The sequence below is a fragment of the Microtus oregoni genome, unplaced genomic scaffold (assembly GCF_018167655.1).
Source record: "Microtus oregoni isolate MIOR12 unplaced genomic scaffold, Mior012 000011F_ref0000422, whole genome shotgun sequence".
In the NCBI taxonomy this organism is placed as follows: domain Eukaryota; kingdom Metazoa; phylum Chordata; class Mammalia; order Rodentia; family Cricetidae; genus Microtus; species Microtus oregoni.
In genome coordinates this window covers 27,893,736-27,914,443 of record NW_024543070.1, presented here as the reverse complement: position 1 = coordinate 27,914,443, position 20,708 = coordinate 27,893,736, and the positions used below count along the sequence as shown (strand labels likewise).

The window sequence follows — 20,708 nt, the reverse complement described above, 5'->3', positions numbered from 1 at the left end:
CTCGGGCACATCACTGAACCCTTCTGTGTCTCAGTGGTGGTTTAGCAAAAAGATCAATCATGGGTACCCTAGCAGCTCTGGGGCTGGAAGGGCAGGCAGAGTCAATGAGAAAATGGGGTTTAATATGCCAAGGTCTGATCAGCTATGCCCCTGGAAATAAGGTGCTGAGAAAGGAGCACAGAGCTTGGGGGTACTCTCCTGCCCAGTCCCTGTTCTGGGGGGCTGAGGAAATGGCCCTCCCTGTGCTGACACTTCCTTTCTCTCCCTTTTAGCCTTAACTCACAGACCTACCAGCCAACCCAAGAGACAGGCACATAGACCCCGCAGGCTTCACACAGATCTCTTTCTAAGGCCCCACTGCCCTGCTCCATACCTTCCACCTTCCTAGTCTTGATGGCAGAAAGCAAGATTTCCCCTTCCTGATCCAGCACATGGCACAGGAACAGCTTGAGGGAGGCTCCAGGGTTGACGGCCCCTGAGCTGCCTGCCTCATCTGAACAGCAGCTGGAATGCTTCCGCCCCACCAGGAGACATCCTTGGGCTGAATGGGACTCACCTTTGCAGCACCCCCTCACCTAGCTACACTGTCACCACTTTGCTGCTGAAGAAACTGTGTTCCAAAGAGGTCAAATCAAAAGACATAGCTGGGGGTGGAGGAGGTGAAGTCAAGCTATGAACCAAGCCTGTAGCTTCCATAATGTGAGCTCTGCTTTCTGCCTATCTGTCATGAACCATAGCCTGCCCGGCTAATTTCCAGATAAAGATGTGTTTCTTTTGCAGTGGTCAGACGGATTGATTTTAACTAAATAAATGAAAATCTTCCCAAGTCTGTATCCTGTCATCCTAAGAAGCATCTGCCATGTATCCCTTAGACTTTGAGATGGACTCTTCAGGGCAGAAGCCACCACTGAGGACCAATCTAAGTTACACTCCTTCAGAACTCCTCCAGATTCACACGCATGTAACAGAGTTTAGGGATTCATAGACCTTTAAGACAGAGAGATAAAGGAATCTGACAGAGAGAGAGAGAGGTAAGCAAGAAGCAGACAGTGTGGGGCCTTTGGGCTCTAGGCCTAGATCAGCAATACTGGGGCTCCTGGTCCACCCCTGTGGCTCTGATGTAATTGAGGAAGGTCTGGGCTGCAGGAAGGTAGGCCCACAGATCTCTGGGGTGCTGGGTATGGGAAAATGTGATGATGTGGTCCTCAGGAGCTGTCTGATGCATGGGAATATGCCTTTTGAGGTTTAGGGGGAGGTGGTAACTGGGCAGAGAAGGGCTGTGTGTGGACATTTGCTGCCTGGGAGAGCAGACCCAAGTGAGTGTAATACGCACATCTCTCTAAGGAACTGCCCTCTGTTCTTACTGTGTAAGCAATGGAGCCGAGGGACTCTGTGTGGAGTTACCTAAACAGGCTATGGTGAGTCTGGGAGTCAGACCCAGAGGGATGTAGTTCAAAGTCCACACTGCTGGTGGCTCTCTCACCAAAGGGATTTGGATCAGTGTGTACTCAAAGTCATATGAGAGTAACCTAAACTCCAGATCACGGACAGTGTCTGCTTCAGGAGCAGCCTGCCTGACATTCAGAAACCACTGGAACCTGCCATGTGAACTGCTGGAACAGACTTGGTGGCCTTGTTACAGGACACCCTTACTAGGAGGTGAAGAAGATGAGGTTTGGTTGTGTTCCTCATTCTCAAGCTCTGCTTTCTGTGACAGGGCCCCTGGGACGATTTATATAGTCTCCTATCTTGCTGCTTCTGTGGCTTTTGGGTACTGGGAGGAAAACTGATGAGTGGTGTCATGACTCTCTGCCAAGGCTCTGGTCTTGCTTGTCCTCTACCCACACTCTGACTTCTGCCCACACACGACCATCTAGGGCATCCCTCTTCACTGAGCTGCACTGTTACCGTCAAACACCTCATCCTACCTGTGGAGCCTGTCTGGGAATGTCACCTTTCTCTCCCCATCACCTGGAGGGGACATGCATCCTGCATAGGACTGCATAGGATAAACTAGTCTCCTGTGCCTGCTCCTTCCAGTCTTGAGCATTTATCTCTGCCTGCCCTCCACACTGACCAAGTCCTACCCCTCAGGGAAGGCAGGTGGGCTATGCCTCCTGCAGCACCTCACTTCCCTGACCACCTGAGGCTAGCCACCATCTCCTCAGTGCCCAGTGTTGCAAAGGCTGCCCCGTTGCTGGAGCCCCACTTCCCAGCTCTGTTTTCTCTCTTTGGGATCACAGCCGATGGACCTCAGAAGATCACTACAGGGGATGGAACTACGTGTTCTCTGGAGCAGGGACAAGGCCTCCACCAGCAAATACATTCTTAACTTCTTCTACCAGGTCTTGTTTTGAAGAATGATTGGTAGGGCTTGCGGCAGCAGGAAAACAACCTCCCCATTCTCAAGGGTTGGTTTTTAAAGACCAATGTACATGCACGTGAGCTGTGTCAAACCACAAATTACAGTAGGGAGTAGAGAAGGTGCCTTGGGCATGGCTTGCTGGCTCCAGGGGTATGGTATCCTGTCACCTGCCCTGGGGCCAGACTACTTTGTCTTGAGGGCTTCTTACAAGATGCACACCTCCGGTATGAATAGGAGAGTACCTCTTCTAGCCCAGCAGCTCTCCCACCCACCTCCGTGTTCACAGCTAACCAAAGGCCTGTCAGAGGCCTGGGGAGGCCAGAGGCCCAGGGAAGCAGCCTCTTCAGGGAGTGGGGAGGAACAGGGGATGAGACTCACCTTCTCTCTGTTGCTGGGGAATCATTGGCGGTGGCTGGGGAAAGGCCTGGCTTATCTGACCATAGGCAGCAGGGTAGGCAGCTGCTGGAGAGCCGAAGAAAAAGTCAAGAGATGGCAACAGGGCGCAGAGAGACATAGACAGGGTGGGAGGCCAGAATAAAGAGAGAGATTTCAGTGTCAGCAAGAGCCACCAGCCACAGGCTGTACAGCAGCTCAGAGAAAGCAGCTCTGTTTGGGTTACCTATGGAGGGGAAATGTCAGTATGAAGATCAACGATTCCTCTGTGTGTGTGTGTGTGTGTGTGTGTGTCTGTCTGTCTGTCTGTTTATGTGACTGTGTGTGTGTCTGTTTATGTGACTGTGTGTGTATGTGTCTCTGTGTGTGTGTCTGTGTATGTGACTATGTGGATGTGTCTGTGTGTGTATGTGTGTGTATCTGTGTATATATATATGTCTGTGTGCATGTGACTATGTGCATGGACCATCATAGCTGACCTACTTCTGCTCAGATGATACCTGGTGGGGTATAAGGAGCTGCCCGATGAAATGTGGCTGTGTGTTCCCCAGGAGTATGCCTGATGTTCCCTGTGATTGGTTGGAAAAGCTTTGGTCAGAGGGAGGGCAGAAGGGCTCTCTCTCCTAGCAGCCCAGCCTGGCTCCCAGGGCTGCAGAGCCTGAGGTTGGAGCTGGGAAGGGTCCAATAGCAGGGCCTCTTCTTGGCTCCAACTAAGCAAGGACAACTTTCCCTGAGATCCCATCTTTTGGGGTAGCCCCATCTCCCACAGAGGGGCGTCACTAGATCTCCAAAGTAAGTGAAGACGCGCCCTAGCCAGCCCAGGCAGTGGACACAGGCTGGGTAGGGATGACAAGAGTATGTGGCCAAGTGGTGGGGCAAAGGGAGAGGCTTGACTGACAGCGTGGCTGGATTCTATGACACCTGGCCTGCTGGCCTCAGGCCACCTCTTCCTGCCTGCCTGTCGTGTCCATTTTGCTGCCTCTCCTCTGGGCTCCATCTTACTTGCCTGGATAGGAGAAGCTGCTTCCCCTCCAGAGTTGCTCCTCCTCTCATATCCAGGCCTCTGCTTTCTGGGTCAGAGACCATGGACTGCACAGAGCAGCAACCAACGTAGCTATGCAACATGGGACTATCAGGCACATTGGCCCTGGCAGGTAGTGCCATAGGGACAGGAAAGCAAATGTGTCACTGCACATCAAGGGCAAAACTTTACTCTGGCTCACCAACTCAAGGAGTTCTGGCCCTCTCTCCACCCCATGTGAGGGCACCATGTAGAGAATCCCAGGTGGAAGACAGCTGGGTGGTGATGAGAACCGTGCCAGCTCCGCCCTCCCTCCTTCCATCTAGAGCCCCCACTACTCCCTCCCCGCCTCATGCAGGCCTGGGAGCAGGGCTGGAGAGGGAAGGTATGGTGTATGGAAAGACGGGTAGAGCTGGTGAAAGAGCCAAGAGGCTGCGTGGATACTAACGTCCTGCGTAAGGCTGCACTCCAGCGTAGGCCTGCTGCAGGGGGTCCGCTGCGGTGGGGCTCTGTGCTGTAGGAAGCCAAGACACCAGAGGTCAGTGACATCCACCTGAGCTAGTCCCTGCCCCCACCATGCCAAGCGTGGCTTTGCTGCCCAACCCTGGTCACCACAGACCGGCTCCAAGGCAGGACAGCTGAGACAGGCTCCTGTTGGAGTTCTCTGATCTGTACCCAAAACCTAAGTAGGTACTGAACTGTCCGTTCTAGCTGGGAAGTGTATAGTGAAGCTGACCTGGGGTGGGGCTGAGACCAGTTCATGCAGAAGTTTGTGAAGTCTGGGGAGAGGTGCCAGACCATGGGGGCCCTGGCCCTGGAGAGGGACTGAGCAGCCAACGGTGCTCACTTAGGTTGGGGGTTTTTGTTTACAGATCCCCAGAAGAAGGTAGGAGCAGTGAATGAAAGCTCTGGGAAGACTGGCCCTGACTCTGTCCCTGTGCTGGGTGGATTTTTGTCATGTGACACAAGCTAGAGTCATCTGGGAACAAAAACCTCAACTGAGAAGATGCCTCTATCAGACAGGCCTTTAGGCAAGTTTGCAGGGAATTTTCTTGACTAATGGTCAGTGTAGGAGAGCCTAGCTCGTAGTTGGCAGTGTCACCCTTGGGAAAGTGGTCCTGAGTTATATCATAGGTTGAGCCAATCATGGGGAAGAAGCCAATAAGCAGCCCTACACCATGGCTTCTGCTTCAGTTCCTGCCCTAGGTTCTTACTTTGGCTTTCCTCAAGAGACTGTGGCCCATGATATGTAAGCAAATAAACCCTTTCCATCCCATGGTGATTACCAATAGAGCTTGGAGAAAGATACCTCCCAGAGAAGTCAAGGAGCTAGAACAAGAGAAGCACCTTGAATGGAAACTTTACTAAGACCCTTGGGGAAACTGGCCTGGGGAAAGACTTGCTTTGCCTCTGGCCTTCGTTGGTGCTGAGGGGCTTTCAGTAGAATTAAGTATGGACTAGTAGTGGGTACAGTCCTTGATTGCTGAGGCCCCTGATGATTGACATGAGGAGTGGGCTGGCCCAGGGAGATGCACAGAGATAGATGTCCACACACAGGGAGGATGCAACCCCACTGTGTTGGGAATAAACTGTTTAACCCTAGATGGCAGGGGAAAGCCCCTGGGCTCACATGTCCTTTAACCAGTCAAGCTAACTACCTGTCAGGCTTCAATGCCTTTAACGGGGACAATGCCCACTTCTTTTTGAGCTCTTGTTCGCAAGTAAAATTCCACATGGGAAACAGCACCTAGGGCTCAGAGGAGCCTCTAGAAAAGCCTGAGACAAAAGTCCCTATAGATAAGCAGGTGACAGATATAATACGCACTAGGAATTGGGGGCATGCACAACCCTCCACAGGTGGGGCTCTGCCTAGCAGGAGGGAGCTAAAGAGGGGTCATAAAAGGTATTTCCTGCCTGGGGCTGTTCCAGCCCAATACCCAATCCCTACTTTTCTCCATGGTGGAGACCAGAACCAAGAACTCCAAACTGATACTCGACAGAGCTAATTCCTGCTCCCTCTTTCCTTTGCTTTCTTCTGAGCTCTCTAGATGACAGCCATATCTGGTTTGTTATCTTGGTCTTTCTGGATGCTCACTCTTACAGCACCTTTATGCATGTAAGAAATGGTGCTCTTTCTAACAGAGCGAAGTTTGAAGCCAATGTGCAAAACAACGTGTAAAGTTTAGAGGCAGTGCCCAGCCTAGTGCGGGGGAGCTCAGCAAACACTACATGGGGAGGAAGGTATAAATAGTTCTCAGTGCTTGTCAGAGCAAGTCCTTGGAAGGTGGTATGTGGCTCTTAGAACCACATACATTGTTGGGTGGTGCTGGTGCAGGCCTTTAACCCCAGCGCTCATGGAGACAGAGGCAGGTGGATCTCTGTGAGTTCAAGGCCAGCCTGGTCTACAAAGTGAGGTCCAGTACAGAGAAACCCTGACTTGAAAATCCAAAATCCAAAAACCAAAAAAAAAAAAAAAGAAAGAAAAGAAAGAAAGAAAGAAAGAAAGAAAGAAAAAGACCACACACATTAGGAACTTCCAACATGGAACATGGTCGTGAGCAAGATGGGAGAACAGAGGAGCTACTGGGGCTAAGATTGGAGAGCAGCATGCAGAGGACCCCTCTCTGCTTTTCTGCCTAACGACCTCATTAGTAACTGCCAAAGAGCGAACATTTTGAAGGATCTCGCTCATTACGGTGGCTCCAAACTCTGCATTTAAAGATGGTAAATTAATTTTTTTAATGTACTACTTTTCTTCTTCCATTCCCTGCATCCCTCCTCTGGTTCTGTCAGGGAATTGTTTATGGGATATGGCAGATTATTACAAATAGGGGGGAAAATGTCTCCAAGCTCCATCAGAGAAATGGCTCACAGATGCTGGTGAGGGTGGGGAAGGAATTGGGGATCCAGATGGGCTTAGTGGCAGAGGAGAGTGGGGGATGCCCAGATGTGCCAGGGGTGGCATCTCCCAGTCACCAGGCCTGAGATTAGCACAGTCACTTCTGCCTCCAGCATGCCCCTGGCCCACCTGTGCCAGGCAGGATCCCCATGCTTACAGAACACTGGTGGGCTCTAACAAGTCCCTCTCCAGACCCCTGCAGCCTGAGGGCTGCATTCTAGGCCATGAACTGGAATCAAGGACAATTCTGTGTCCAGAACTAGGCAGTTCTTCTCTCCCATGTTCCTCCAGCATGGAGATCACACTCTACTATTGCTACAACCTGTGTATACTGCAGTGTCCTTCTAGACTGTGAAATCAGAACCTCCAAGCTGCTAGGTTTTGTCAGGACCCATAGTGGTTTCTGATGAGCGTCAATCTGCCCCACCTAGGTGAGTCTGCTGCAGACTGGGCTCTTGTCCTTATTGGGCCTGCCTCCTAACAATTCTGCTCCTTCCAAGTAGGCCTTTCCTGCATCTGGGTGTCTGGAACAGCCCACCCTAGAGCTGTGCTCTCTGTTTACCTTAACTGTTAAAGTTTGGCATGGGTTTGCTCCCCAGGAATGCTCCTGGGGTTCTCTAGCCTGTAGGAATCATCACTTGAGTCTTTGGCCATCTTGAACCAGAGGACATTTCCCTCTTGATTGGTTTAAGTGTGCTGCTTAAAGATGGAGTAGGACAGGAGATATGGTGCCCTCAACTGAACTTTGACCTCCTAGGGGACAATCCAATGTCCTGGAATCCTAGCATCTAACAAAGACTGGGCTTTTATGACCCCTTCCTCTGATAGCCAGAAAGGAGGACTGCTGTGGGATTCCCCTCTATATGCTGTGAATATGTTTTGTTACCACTGGTTAATAAAGAAGCTGCTTTGGACCTATGGCAGGGCAGAATAGAGCAAGGCAGAAATTCGAAACAGATAGAGGAGAAAAGAAGGTGGAGTCAGAGAGATGTCATGTAGCTACCAAACGAGAAAGATGTCAGCTGCCAGTCAGAACCTTACCAGTAGACCACAGCCTTGTGGTAATTTACAGATTAATAGAAATGGATTAATTTAAGATGTAAGAGTTAGCTAAAAATATGCATAAGCTATTGGCCAAACAGTGTTTTAATTAATATAGTTTTTGTGCTATTATTTCAGGTCTGGGTGAGCAGAAAGCGACCGAGCAGCCTCCATCTACAAAGGACCGTGCCTTGCGCATCTCTTTTATGTAGCTACTTGATAGTCTAGGACTCTGGACCCTGCTTCCCTGCCCTGATTTCTGTCATCCTTCCTGTGAGAAGGAAGAAGTGTTTCAGGACAACTGCATGCTCTTGTTATGTGAGGATCACTGGATTTGACAGGAACAAAGTCATTTGGCAACCAGCAATGGGTCTTCTTGTTTATCTTTAATTCCACGTCATGAACCCAGGAGCTGGCCCCAGGAGCTGTCCAGAGTGCTGACCTGTGTGTGTGTGTGTGTGTGTGAGTGTGTGTGTGTGTGTGTGTGTGTGTGTGTGTGTGTTTGCGCGTGAGAGAGAGCATCAGAAGACTAGACTGGAATGTCATGGCTAGACTGTCAGTCAAAGTAACTGCAGTTCTTTCTGCAATGACTCCTTCGTTACTTGTCACTAAATGAGGTTATTCTTTTAGCTTCTTCCCTTCTAGTTATTGCAGCCCAAGTTCCCAGTCAGTTTGCAGTTGCTGGCCCCTTTTCTCCACCTGGGTTGTACAATGGCTCTCAGTGCTTTTTCATCCTGCACACAGCCCCTGGGATGGAATTCTCTCTTATGGATCAGAAGGCACTCCCCCATGTTAGGATTTTGGTGCTTTCTCTTTCATTATAGGTTCCCTGAAGTAGATGCTCTGATCACCTTGGTGGCCCCACCAGGGGATGGCCGTAGGAGCTCCCACAGCACAGAGGGCTGGAGTTGTGCATCTCTTCTTCTGACAGTGAGTGAGAAGGGGGAAGGGGGGCCACTAGACATGCTTACCTGGGTATGGGTGGATGCCATTGGCAAACACAGCTTCCGCAGCAGGCTGCCCATTGGCCTGTGGGGGGAGGCCAGTGAAGCCATTCACCCCAATGGGGGATGGGATGCTAGGCACAGCTGGTGCAGTGATGCCTGGAGGGGTGCTGCCACCTAGTTTGGGGGGTATAGAGGGATTGGGGAAGAGGTAAGACAAGGAACAGTAAAGGTGAGAAAGGCTGAGTCATGGAGTTCTACCTTGCTAGCTCTCAGGGCCTGGGGACAGACTTGGACCTTACACAACCACCCTGTTTTGTTGGTAAACTATGCTTGGCTTAATTTCTTGAATGTAACACCTTCATTTATCCCAGATTATTCATTGTTCAAGGCAGAGCCCCCATGCCATGAAGACTTCTCTAACTACTGATGGGTATCCTTGAATCTGGAGCACACAGACTCTAGATCCCATGTCCTTGACTCTATCCACCTTTGGCCCTTGGTTCTTTTTCAGTGGCTCTTGCCCACTCCAGCTAAGTCAGGACTGACTGATCCTTTTTGGGTCCATGGGAGGCCTATCTGCTTCTCCAAGAAGTCTTGCTATTCAACTGGAGGAACATTCTAGATTCTTACACAGAGCGAGAAAGGACGATTTAGAGTCCAATCTCAGCCCTATTTGGCTTCGTTCAGCAGAAGCAATAGCAGTGGTTGTGGTAGTGATGATTAAGTTAGGGCCAGATGACAATTGCATGCATATCTCCACCATATTCCAGGTGGTAGATATCAAGATGTCAGACTGTTATTGTCCTGAAGCCCCAAAGGGTGGAAAGTGCCTTTCAATTGCAGCTGAGGCTGACCCACTTCCCAGACCCGTGAGTGTTCCTGATGTTGGGAATCGGGACTAAATAACAGGGTGATGCTTTAGTTGAGTCCAGAGATATCTCAGTCTATGAGGCTCTGAGCTGGGAAAGGAACAGCTGGACCTCGGGGAGATTGCTGCTGTGGTCTGGGACAGAGAGCCAGAATGCTTGGTAGAAGAGAGCCCACCATATCAACCCAGCCTAGGGCTGGGATTTAGAGCCTAGGGCTTCTCAGCATTGACACTGTCGTCACCTAGAGCCAGATAGTTCCTCTAGGGAGCTGACCTGTGTACTGTGAGATGTGCAGAAACACCCTTCCGGCCTCTACACACTCGATGATAGTTGTGTTCTTTCTTCTGAGCCGTGACAAGCAAAAAATGTGGGCATTGCCAGATAGCCTAGGGCTGGGAGGCACAATTGTACTGGACAAGAGTCACGAACAAACAAAAACATTGTTTTGTGAGATGGTTGGTTGCAGTGCCCATCCATGGATGATTCCAGGTTCTCCAGCTGGTTGTGTAGTTTCTTGGAAAATGCCCATTAGTCTAGGTTGGCATAAAGAGGGAGGCCAAGGCAACTGAACAGGAAGGCTATGCTGGACTTTGAATGGAGGTGGTTTCATGTCACTTTCTTCCCAGACGGTGGTTGTTAATACAGGTAAAGATAGGTTGACGTGAGGCAAGGACTGACAACTTGAGAGAAACTATCTCACACTGGAATCCTATTGTGGATTCCATGGGGCCCACATCTCTTCTTCCCTTGAGCACCTACAGATTAGAACAATTTTGAGACAAACTACCTGGGCCTAGAGCCTGTGTGTTCTTACTGTAGAATGAGCCACTAGTCATTGTAATGATGTCCCAGCCTGTGCCATGATACTCCCTCCCCAGGCCAGGGACCTGCTGGCTCACCTGAGGTTGGGGTCATAGGTGCGGCTGCCAGGCCGTTCATGTTGAGGGCCGCCATCTGCTGCATCTGGGCGGCAGCGAAGGCAGCCATGGGATTCAGGTAGCCTCCTTGTGCAACCGATGCCATGAGGGCCGCTTGCTGCTGCATCAGCTGGGGCAGAGGGAGTGGAAAAAATATCACGCGCTTCCAGGAGGGCAACCCTCCCACCAGGGGCTTAGCTCCTGGAGACCAACTTCTGAGCCTCAGGGAGCTGGTACAGTCTCTTGGTCACTACCCCTTGAAAGCCCTGAGGCCTCCCCAGGATTTGCTTGCTTTAGTCTCCACTTCCCTGGGAATTAACTACTTAAAACAAGGAGCAGTAAGACCTTTGGTAACCTAAGCTGTTCAGGGTAGGGAAAGGGACTATGTATGCTCGTTGGCAGGTCTGTGTAAGGCATGCTATTGTGGAGAATGGCAGCCAGACTCTTGAATGAGCCGCATACAGTTAACAGGGGAATTCTTGCTCAAATTGGTCACATAGAAAAGTGAGGAGAAACATGACTAGACCTTCCAATGTTATTGCAAAGGTGAGTGGGGGCTGAGGAGGTTGCATAAGTAGTCAGAGCTAGACTGCTCAGGACATCATTGGTGTTTGCATGGTTAGAGCCTGAAACCCTGCAACCCTGGAGGACCTCGAGGCCAGCACGCAGGGACGGTGGCTACAAGTCCGGAGGCAGGAGAGGGTGCTATATTGAAGAGGATGCAACTGTGAAAGAAATAAGCTGGAGGGCCAGAGTAGAGGGAGCGTGGGTACTCGAGGCTCCGGGTCAGTCACTTCACACAAGCCCAGGGGTGACAGAGTCCTGAGGAAAACCCCTGGGAGTGGAGTTTGTATAATGAGAACCAAACGCCTGACCATTACCCCACTGGTGCTTCCCAGTCTTCACACTGATTTGAGGAGGGGATGCGGGCGACCCATCTGGCTTTCTCTAGGAGCCCCTTTTTGAACATCAGGACAGCAGCCCACCTCCTCCTGGCAATGATCCTCACCTGGATTCTTTCAAGCCCTGAAGCTATCCCTATCTGGGTTCTCCTAAGCCCTGAAGCTACTCTCTTTGGGTTTACGCTTGACACTTCACTCTGGGGACAGAGCAATATGTTTGAGTAGGCATCCCTGTATTCTGGGGCTCTGGGGAGGGGTGTTTGAGCTCCAGAACAAATCCCCGCCCACCCTTGCCCCCACTTACTGCCTGAGCGTAGGCCCCGTAGGCCCCGAAGGGGATGGCCATGGGGTTGAACATGCCCATCTGGCCAGCCATCTGCTGCATTCGTCGCATCGTACGCTCCTTGTCAGTGTCTGCAAACTTGACCACCAGGCTGGAGGAGGCTCCCTGCAGCCAGGGCGGCACATGAGATCTGCATGCCCCAGACTCCACCCCAGTGTCCCTGCCCTGCCTGGCCCCACTTCCTCCCCTGCACTCTTTGTGGGGGTCATCCAGGAGTAACAAGTCTCAAGTCCACTTCTTCTGGGTCACCTCAATCTACCCTGATCTGAGAAACAGTGGAAAGGGTGGTGAGACCCTGCGTGCACCCCCGAGGGCCACTCTCACAGGCGTGGTCACCCTGCGCGCACCCCCGAGGGCCATTCTCACAGGCGTGGTCACCCTGCGTGCACCCCCGAGGGCTACACTCACAGGCATGGTCTGGCTGCCGTGTAGAGCATTGATGGCGGCTTGTGCCTCAGCGTGGGAGGAGTACTTCACAAAGGCGCACCCTGCGGGAATAGGACAGATTGAGCCATGGCCTTGAGGACCCAGAAAGAGAGATACAGAGGGACAAACAGACAGAGACACACAGAGAAAGTCAGAGAGAGATGTGGCACAGAAACAGGGTGAGCAGAGAAGATGTTCCCCACGAGGAGCATAAAATGTGAAGGGAATAAGACAGTGATGGAAAAGGGCACAGAGCATAGGACCCACGGCCTCCTCCCCTCTTGGTCTCTACAAGGACCACCTGGGAGCGCTAGCATCCTTCTCAGGCTTGTGCCCACGCGCATACACACACACACACCCACGCGCATACACACACCCACACCCACGCGCGCGCGCGCACACACACACACACACACACACACACACACACCCTTACCCTTGCTGTTGCCGTCCGGCCCGCGCAGGATAGTGCACTCCTCAATGTTCCCGAAGGCCTCGAAGAGGCGGCGAACGTCGTCTTCGGATTGCTGCTTGTTGAGCATGCCCACGAAGAGTTTTCTATCTTCTAGAACAAAATTAGGAGATGCTTACCCGGGCCAGGGGCGGAGCACTGCAGGGGGCGGGCCGCCGGCAAAAGGGCGCGGCCAGAGAAGGAGGGCAACGGGGTAGGGGAGGAGCTTGGCAGGAGGGGGCGTAGCTCACAGCCAGAGCAAAAGCAATAGGGAGGGTGAGGGAAGATCTTGGCTGGAAGGTACGAAGCTCACAGCGGCCAGAGGTGGGTGGGGTGCAGACAGAAGCTTGGCTGGAAGCAGCGAGGTTTTGTGTTGGGGGGGAAGGGGGGCGCGGGCCAGGGGCGGGGGAGCAGAGCATCAGCAGGAGCTGGATGGCAGCGACTTCCTCTGCCTCCTTCTGCTAGAAGACAGCTCTCTGAGAAGCCTGGTCCCTGGTCTGACTTCTGGCACACGGGCCATCTGGGCTACCTCATAGTCCCTTCCTTCTTCTAAACCCCATCTTCTCTAGCGCAGGAATGAATTGCAATGGGTAGTCTTCCTGAAACCTTGGCTGGTGCCGTTTGCTCCACATGGAAGGTCCCAGGCAGAGTCCTTTCCTAGGACAGTCTCTTGCCAATGCGCCTTGTACCTCCTCTCACTTACTGCTTTGCCTGTAAGATTGTTATCTGTCTGCTTTCCTCCCCACCATCCTATCTCCAAGTTGCTCCCCGGAGAAAAACAGTAGATATTCTGTAGCACAGGGTCAGGACCTGTGGCAGGCAGCATGCCCCTTACAGATCGGAACACTCTTCCCAAGCCATCCCAGGTCCTTCCCCACCAACCTGGGGATGAATTTTGGCTGCTCACCTAAACCGCTGGTGATGTGTGGTCAACTCCTGGGTCAGGAACCAGTAGCCTGACCCTCTACCATATTTGAACAGTCAAAGTTCTATGCCTGCCTTAGTTTGGATCATGGCAGGGCTGTAAGTTCCAGTCTCACTTCATCTTTAGGGTCACAGTGCCCCTGGCTCACCAACAGCAAGCTCTGGGGTGGAGGTGAACATCAGAGATCAAGAGACCGAGACAAATGAGAGAGTGTGTAAAGGGTGCCGTGCAGAAGAGAGGGGAAATGGCAGGGAAAAGGATTGGAATCAAAAATCAGAAAGAATCCAGATTAGTAGAAAGAAGAGAGAGAAAGGAAGAATAGAGCCCTTAGAGAGAGGAAGGTGGCAGCCCTTAGGATTGCCTTGCGAAGCAGCCACCACAAAGCTGAAGAGGAAGGGGAAATTTGAATACTTCAGTACAGCCTCTGCCCCAACCAGGCACCTATTAAAGGCTCCAAGTTCATGGACATGACTTCCAAAAGACTAAGACTAAAAGCCTGAAGCTTCTTAATATCTGGCCCTCCCTCCTGCTTTAAAAATCCCTCCCTTCCCTTCAGAACGCGTCGCATGGTGTTTTCTCCATGCTGTTGATTTAAATGCTGGAACTCAGTTCCCTGCCTCACTCTCCTGATGTCTGAATGTATTCCTTTATTATCATCGCAACAGCTTTCTGATTACATTAAAATTCATCCACAGTGCCCTTTTATTCCGCCCCTCCCCGTTGCCAGTGTTGTTTCTCCCCCTAATTTGTACTCCCCTCCCCTGAGTCCCCTTTACTATGTAGCTCTCTGGAGACCATTCTTAACATGTAGGTTACCAGACTGCCCCTTTGCTGACCGTCTTGATGATGCTGGGGAAACGGCAACTAGCTCACTTATCCCCAAAGCTACAAGACAGCAAAACAGATCTGGCTCCAGACTTCTTCCTTTCTGGTGAACCTATACAATGCACATGGTCCTATCCTTTCCATTTGGATTTTGTTACCATAGAGTTAGTCCGAAGGCTTGTGTTTCAGATCAAAGAGTGGAAGAATTGCGAGTCTGGAGTGGACCTCCTGGGCAGGCCAAGCATGTAATGCTCCTTTCCTCTCAGCTATATAACTGACTACTTCAAGCCTCAGTTTTCTACGTCTATAAAATGGGGACAATGCAGCCCTTTTGCCTATGGTTCTGGGAGTTTCTGTGAGGACAGTGCCTGGTGAGCAGTAATACAAGATTATTTGGGATTCTTCCTGCCATAGGAAGAGGGAATGGGTTGCCGTTTCTCCTTGGATTGTTCAGCCCTGATTTCTCCAAGAAAGTCACCTCTGTTCTGGAAGGCATTGAACTATTGCCAAGGCCTCAACTACTTCAGCTTCTAGATCCCAGAGCCCTTGCTTTCTGCTCCCCTACTCAACCATCCCCTCCAGCAGGGTTTATGGTGAACTTACTGTGTGCTGGGGAAACGACTCTCAAGTGAACCCTGGGTGTGGGGGTGTCCTTCTGGGTTTTTCTCTTTTAGTAGGTTGTAAGGTTGTACATAGTTCTGCAATCCCATGACAAACCAAAGCTTTTGCTGCTGCTTACCCACAGGGGTTTGCTGGGTGGTAGGTAAGGTGTGGAGCACTGGACAGTCTTGCCAGGCCAGACAACCTGAGAAGCCAGATTTTCCTTAAATCTTCCTGGTCACCTGGCAGTGTTTCCAGGACTGAGAGGCCCCCAGCATCCTTTAGGATGACTAACTGGATGGAACCAAAACAAGGGAAACCTCTGCCTGTTCTGCCCCAGCTACACTGGGCATCTCCACACGACATTTCCATTAGTTCCCCAAGATCATATGAGTCAAGCTTCTATGGCTCCAAAGAGACAAGTAGGGACCACACCAACTCATCTGAACCTGGATCTGTGTGTTCAGATTTCAAGGGTCCCGGACTATGCCCTATGGTATAATCTGGGCCCAGAAGCCCCTGTGGTCTCTTCCCTGTTTCCCATGGTGATCCCCTCACTACCTATAAAAACAGCATCCAGCACCCAGCCTCAGCCCTGTCCTGTGCATAGGAAGGCTGTGCACAGGGATGGATGTCAGAGCTGCCTGCTGCTTAGGTGACACAGCCAGTTCCATTTCACTGGACCCAGCAGGAAAGCAAGCCCACCTTTGGGTCCTTCTGAAGCTGACAGCCAGATTGGCTGTCCTCTTCACTTAGGTCTCAGGTCAGCTGCCAGGCCTCAGAAGAGCTCTTGCACGAGGTGACTGACCCAAGTGAGAGGAGGATAATGCCTCTTTTCCTCCCTGCTCTGCTTCCCCGCTCTGTGACAGAACCAGAGCCAGTGACATGCAGATGGGCTGGGAACTGCCTCCTGAGAATGAAAGGCTTTCTGCCTGGGAAGAGGTTGAAGGAGACATCAAACCAGATCAAAGGCTGCTGGGATGGGAACTGCAATGTGATGCAAATGAAGACCCTCACCCCTCTGTCCCCCACTGGCAAGGCAGTGCCAGGCCTTGATCTGACTGGTTTCCTCCAGGACTGAGCTGTTTGATGTTGGTGTGGGAGGAAGCAGAAGCTGGAGAAAGCATCCATTCCCCCTCTCTTGCATTCTCTTAGCCAGATTTCTCCTCCCTCCTCTTCTGTCTTTAGATGGAGCCACCACTACCCACTGCTTTCTTACTCTCTCTGATATGACCTCCAGACCCTGCTCTCCACTCTTCACACGGCGGCTAGAGTGTGGGTTGTCACCTAAGATAGATCTTGTCCTTCCTGTATCCCACAATAGCTTCTGTCTCCAGGAACTGTACTGACACCAGCTCCACTCAGTTCTTCCATGAATGAATGACCATGGCTGCTCACTAGCCAACGTCTAACAGGCCTGGCATGTAGTAGATATTCAGTGAACATTTGTTGATGTCAGCAAATGAATTCCCTGCTCGGTGAGTACTGGGGGTGGAGATGGAATGTGATAGGTGCAGGGGATGTAGTACTGACCCTAGGAAAGCCTCAGAAAGTAAGAAATGAGTGTCCCCTGGAGATGAGTGGGCAGCAGCCAGTGAGAGCTGGATGCTGTAGGACTCATGGGGGCAGGGTTTGCGTGCACGTGCATTCTCTCCGGTGCCTCCCCACCACATACCGTACACACCCCTTCCTCCTTGTTATTTCAACAACTAGTATCCAAGCACCTCTCCAAAGGACTGAGTCCTGAACCTCGCCTTTGGCACTAGGAAGCCTGAGTTAGGCCTCAGACTCCTTTTCTTTCCCTTTCCTGCGCTCACCGTGTCCTGAGTAGACTCTGTATGGCTCCTGGATGCACAGAACCATCAGCCGTTAGTGATTCACTGGACTCCAGCCTACCCAGTCCCAGTGTCCATAGCTGATCAAAGCCTGCAGGCCCGCCCTCTCCCAATGCCCTGGGCATGCCTACTCTGACCCTGCTGCATTATTTAGGTTAGGCACCTTTCCATTTATCCAACAGTAATCAGACAGGACCCAGATGCTGAAGTAAGCACTCTACAGGCCTGGAAGACATTATTTGCAGTGTACAAATGAGGAAATTGAGCCACATAGAAGGTAAGGATTGTTGCGGAATTGAGTGTTTGTTTAGCTATGTAAAGATGTGTTGCATTTGTTTGTATTGCAGAATAAATTGTTTATCTGTGTTGTGTGTTGCTTTTGTTTATGCTGCATTTGTTTAACTATGTAAAAAGATGTGCTGCTGTTTTACCTTGCCTGCCTAAGGCACCTGATTGGTCTAATAAAAGCTGAATGATCAATAGCTAGGCAGAGGAAGGACAGGCAGGGCTGATGGGCTTAGAAAAGGGAGGCAGCTGGCCAGGGGCTAGCCATCCAGACATGGAGGATTCAGGAAAGCAGGGCAGACAGCACACAGATGAGGAAAAGTGCCTTGGGGCAGCACAGAGAGGAATAAAAAGGGATTCGTTTAAATTTAAAAGTCTAACTAGAAACAAGCCTAAACTAAGGCTAAGCATTCATAATTAGGAATGTCTTTGTGTCACATGTGGGGGCTGGCCATCCAAGAAAGCCTGCTACAAAGGATCTTTCCCAAGAGCTCTGACCCAGACTTTGGGGAAGGCAGGACTCAGGTCGCATGGCCTGAATGGAGCTGTCACTCTTTGGCTTCTGCCACTGCTCCTGGTGGAAGATGGGGCTGCCCAGAGTTCTCACTCTGCCTTCCCACCCCACAACTCACAAATGCCCAATAAACATACTCTTTTGTGAGGACCAGGACTTCAGCTCAGAGCCCAGAAGGTGGTTGAGTGGGCAGGACATTCGTAGCCTGCTGCTCAGTTCCCAGGGATTGGCCTCATGATAATTTTGGTTGTCTGGAGGTCGCCTGACGACTCCAATTCCCATCACGAGTCTTGTCTGCCTCTCTCCCAAAAGCCTTGTTATAAAATCTCCTGATGCCCAAGAGGTAACTCTCTGTTTCAGAGTCCACAGGCCACCTGACCTGAGACGAAGGCTCTTCTTTCCCAATCACACCGGAAGTGTAGGTTGCAGATGCTAGAGCCATCCTCTGACCGCAATCTCCCTCTCCTTCCTCTAGTGTCTCCCATGTTGGCATCTGTTCAGGTCTGAGGAACAGAGCTTGAGGCATATTTAGGGAGACAGACCTAAAACTTGGGGTCTCCTATCACCCTTTAGAGGTGGGGAGCAGGACAGAAATGTTTCATTCATTCTTGTGGTCTCAGAGATGAGATATTGCTTTAGGGTTCCGAGTTGGGCCAGATCTGAACCCTTGAGTTCTGTGCAGGTTCAGGGTAGGGTCCAGAGAGAGACTGAGACCACGCCCACTTCCCTTGCTGCCCCTCTTCCTGACCTTCCATCTGTGACTCAGGCATCGCTGCTCCCAGCAGGAGCATGGGACATGTGGTGGCTCTGTCTAGAAGTCACCTTTTGCTGAGGCGGCTGTGCACAGTCATCTCTCCAGGTAACTGATTATACGTTTGATCGGCTACATTATCCTTCCCAGGCTCAGCGTACGACAGACGGCCTGGTGTTCTGTGGGGACTTCTCAGCAGCAGAACCCTGTTGTCTAATGGGGTTTCCGCTGGCGTCTGGCACAGTTGCCGGCATTTCACCCTTCACGGGATAATTTATAGCATAATGGGGCCTTTTTTCCCCCTTTATATCATGCTGGAGCATAAATTATGGCCAGTTTGTCCTCGGCTCTCAAGGAGACAGACAAAGCAGAACTGTGTTCCAGCCAGGAAAGGGGTTTCTGCAGGGCATGGCCAGTGGTTGGGTGGTCCACGGGAGAGGAGGGGGGCCGGGGATAAGAGAACAAGGACTAGAATGTAAAACACCTTGCTGACAGGGCCATACCCAGCTGCAGAGCCGGGGAAGAAACCTCGGACCTGTTTGTACTAACAGCCAAGCAGGGCCTGACATTGAGTCTCGCTGCTGGGCAGGAATAAAGCCCAGGGCAGCTGTCACTGTCTGCAGATAACCTGGCCTGGCTGTAAGCTGACCATCATGTGAGCCTCAGATCCTCCCAGCTGTGGTCTGACTTCCCACAGACTCAGAAAACAGGCATTCATAGATAACATCTGTGTCTCCGGGAGGCATCATTGCCCGAAGCACAAAGTGAGCCTTGCCATGGAGCAGAGTAAATGTTTGCCCGCTGACTTTCTGCCTATTTTACTGCTGAGGGTGATGGAGAAGGTAGCAGCTTGCATCCTGGCTCACTGGAGTAAGTATGGTGATATAAACACCTGAGTCCTGGGCACTGAGTACTGGGCACACAGTATCAGAGGGGAGGCCATGAGGCTGTGGCTCCCAAGTCCACTCCCTGCTTCTGGACATCACAAAGATCTCTGGGGTTTCCTGACTGGGGTGGGGTCTTCAGAGCCTACCTGGCACTACATCTCCCAGAATGACCTAGTGTCTGGAATGCCTCCTGAGCTCTCCCAGCAGTGAACTAATCTGGCCTTCATGCAAGACCAGGATTCAGCCCAGAGGACCTAGGCACCTCTCTGGGTCTTTTCAGAGCCTGCATCCTTCTCTCTCTTTCTGGGAATGACTGTCCTTCAGAGATAAGTAGCAGGAATCAGAGGCCTTATAGGGTGATGGTTCTCAGCTGTGGCTGTTATGTTTTTTTTTTTTTTCGAGACAGGGTTTCTCTGTGGTTTTGGAGCCTGTCCTGGAACTAGCTCTTGTAGACCAGGCTGGTCTCGAACTCACAGAGATCCACCTGCCTCTGCCTCCCGAGTGCTGGGATTAAAGGCGTGCGCCACCACCGCCCGGCAGCTGTGGCTGTTATGAAGATCACTTGGAAACTTTCAAAATATAGGTGCCTGGGTTGGATTGGTTGGTCTAGGGTCTAGGCATAAGTATTTTTGGTTTTGGTTTTTGAAAGATACTCAGACAATGTCAGGGTGCAGCCATTGCTGGGAAGAGCTATAATAAGCCTCTCCTGGCAGGGGTCTCCGTCCGGGTCCTACATCTCTGGCTTTCACCTGCCTGCTAATTGGTGGAGGCAGGATTCTGGGCCCTGCCAATGCTGTGAACGATGGCAGGACCACACTCCCTATGCCCTGACACCTGAGGCCAGGCATTCTCCCTGCCCCTTCCTGTCACTCACAAGACCATCTCCAATGGTGCTATTGGGTTTGTGGAAGTAGAGAAAGGAGAAGGCTATATGTCCGCAACCTTCCAGTGGCTTTTCAAGTCCCCTCTTCTTCCTTCTTCTCTCTTTGTCTGTTTCCCTCCATCCACCAGCCCAGCCCTGCTCTGAATAGAAGTCTTAGCTCCTCTGTCACTATCTAGCCCTGTTTTGCTCTCCAGCTTTGATCTACTGCGAGTCACTGTGCCCTCCCTTGGGGAACCTAGAGGGCCTGTGCTTAAGTATACATTGTGTTAACTCCTAACTGATAATGGAGTCTAGAGAGACACGGAGATGGATGGATGGTAGACATGATTAATAAAGGCTAGATTTCCAGATTAAATGTTAGATGATAGATAGATACACAGATGAGAGAAGAATGATTGCTGAAAGTAGATAGATTTATGATGGATGGCGCATGAAGAGCAATAGGTAAATGTGGGTGGGTAGATGGATGGTTGGGAGGCTTCTTAGAAGTTCAGATAAAGGGCCTGAGCACAAAGGTCAGAAAACTTGTCACAGTCTCTAAAGAATTGCCATGTGAACTCCTAAAAGAAGGAGCTCTTATTGGCTCCAGACCTGCAGGAAACCAACCTGCCTCTTCTTGCAGGCCCTAA

At 51.3% G+C, this 20,708-nt stretch overlaps 1 protein-coding gene across 48 annotated transcripts in view; it reads right to left on the bottom strand.

Moving 5' to 3' along the window:
• Positions 1-20,708, bottom strand: part of LOC121453246 (CUGBP Elav-like family member 4) — a 275,079-nt gene that overhangs the window by 13,545 nt on the left and 240,826 nt on the right. For 13 of the 48 annotated variants that reach the window (XM_041659792.1, XM_041659799.1, XM_041659805.1 and 10 more), the window contains exons 4-10: positions 12,560-12,688; positions 12,106-12,185; positions 11,659-11,802; positions 10,435-10,582; positions 8,691-8,840; positions 4,228-4,293; positions 2,744-2,827 (exon numbers count right to left, since the gene is read on the bottom strand). In XM_041659792.1, the coding sequence (XP_041515726.1) occupies positions 2,744-2,827; positions 4,228-4,293; positions 8,691-8,840; positions 10,435-10,582; positions 11,659-11,802; positions 12,106-12,185; positions 12,560-12,688 (801 nt within the window). The remainder of the gene's footprint in view (positions 1-2,743; positions 2,828-4,227; positions 4,294-8,690; positions 8,841-10,434; positions 10,583-11,658; positions 11,803-12,105; positions 12,186-12,559; positions 12,689-20,708) is intronic. The other 35 variants (XM_041659796.1, XM_041659804.1, XM_041659816.1 and 32 more) reach the window with 6 other exon arrangements.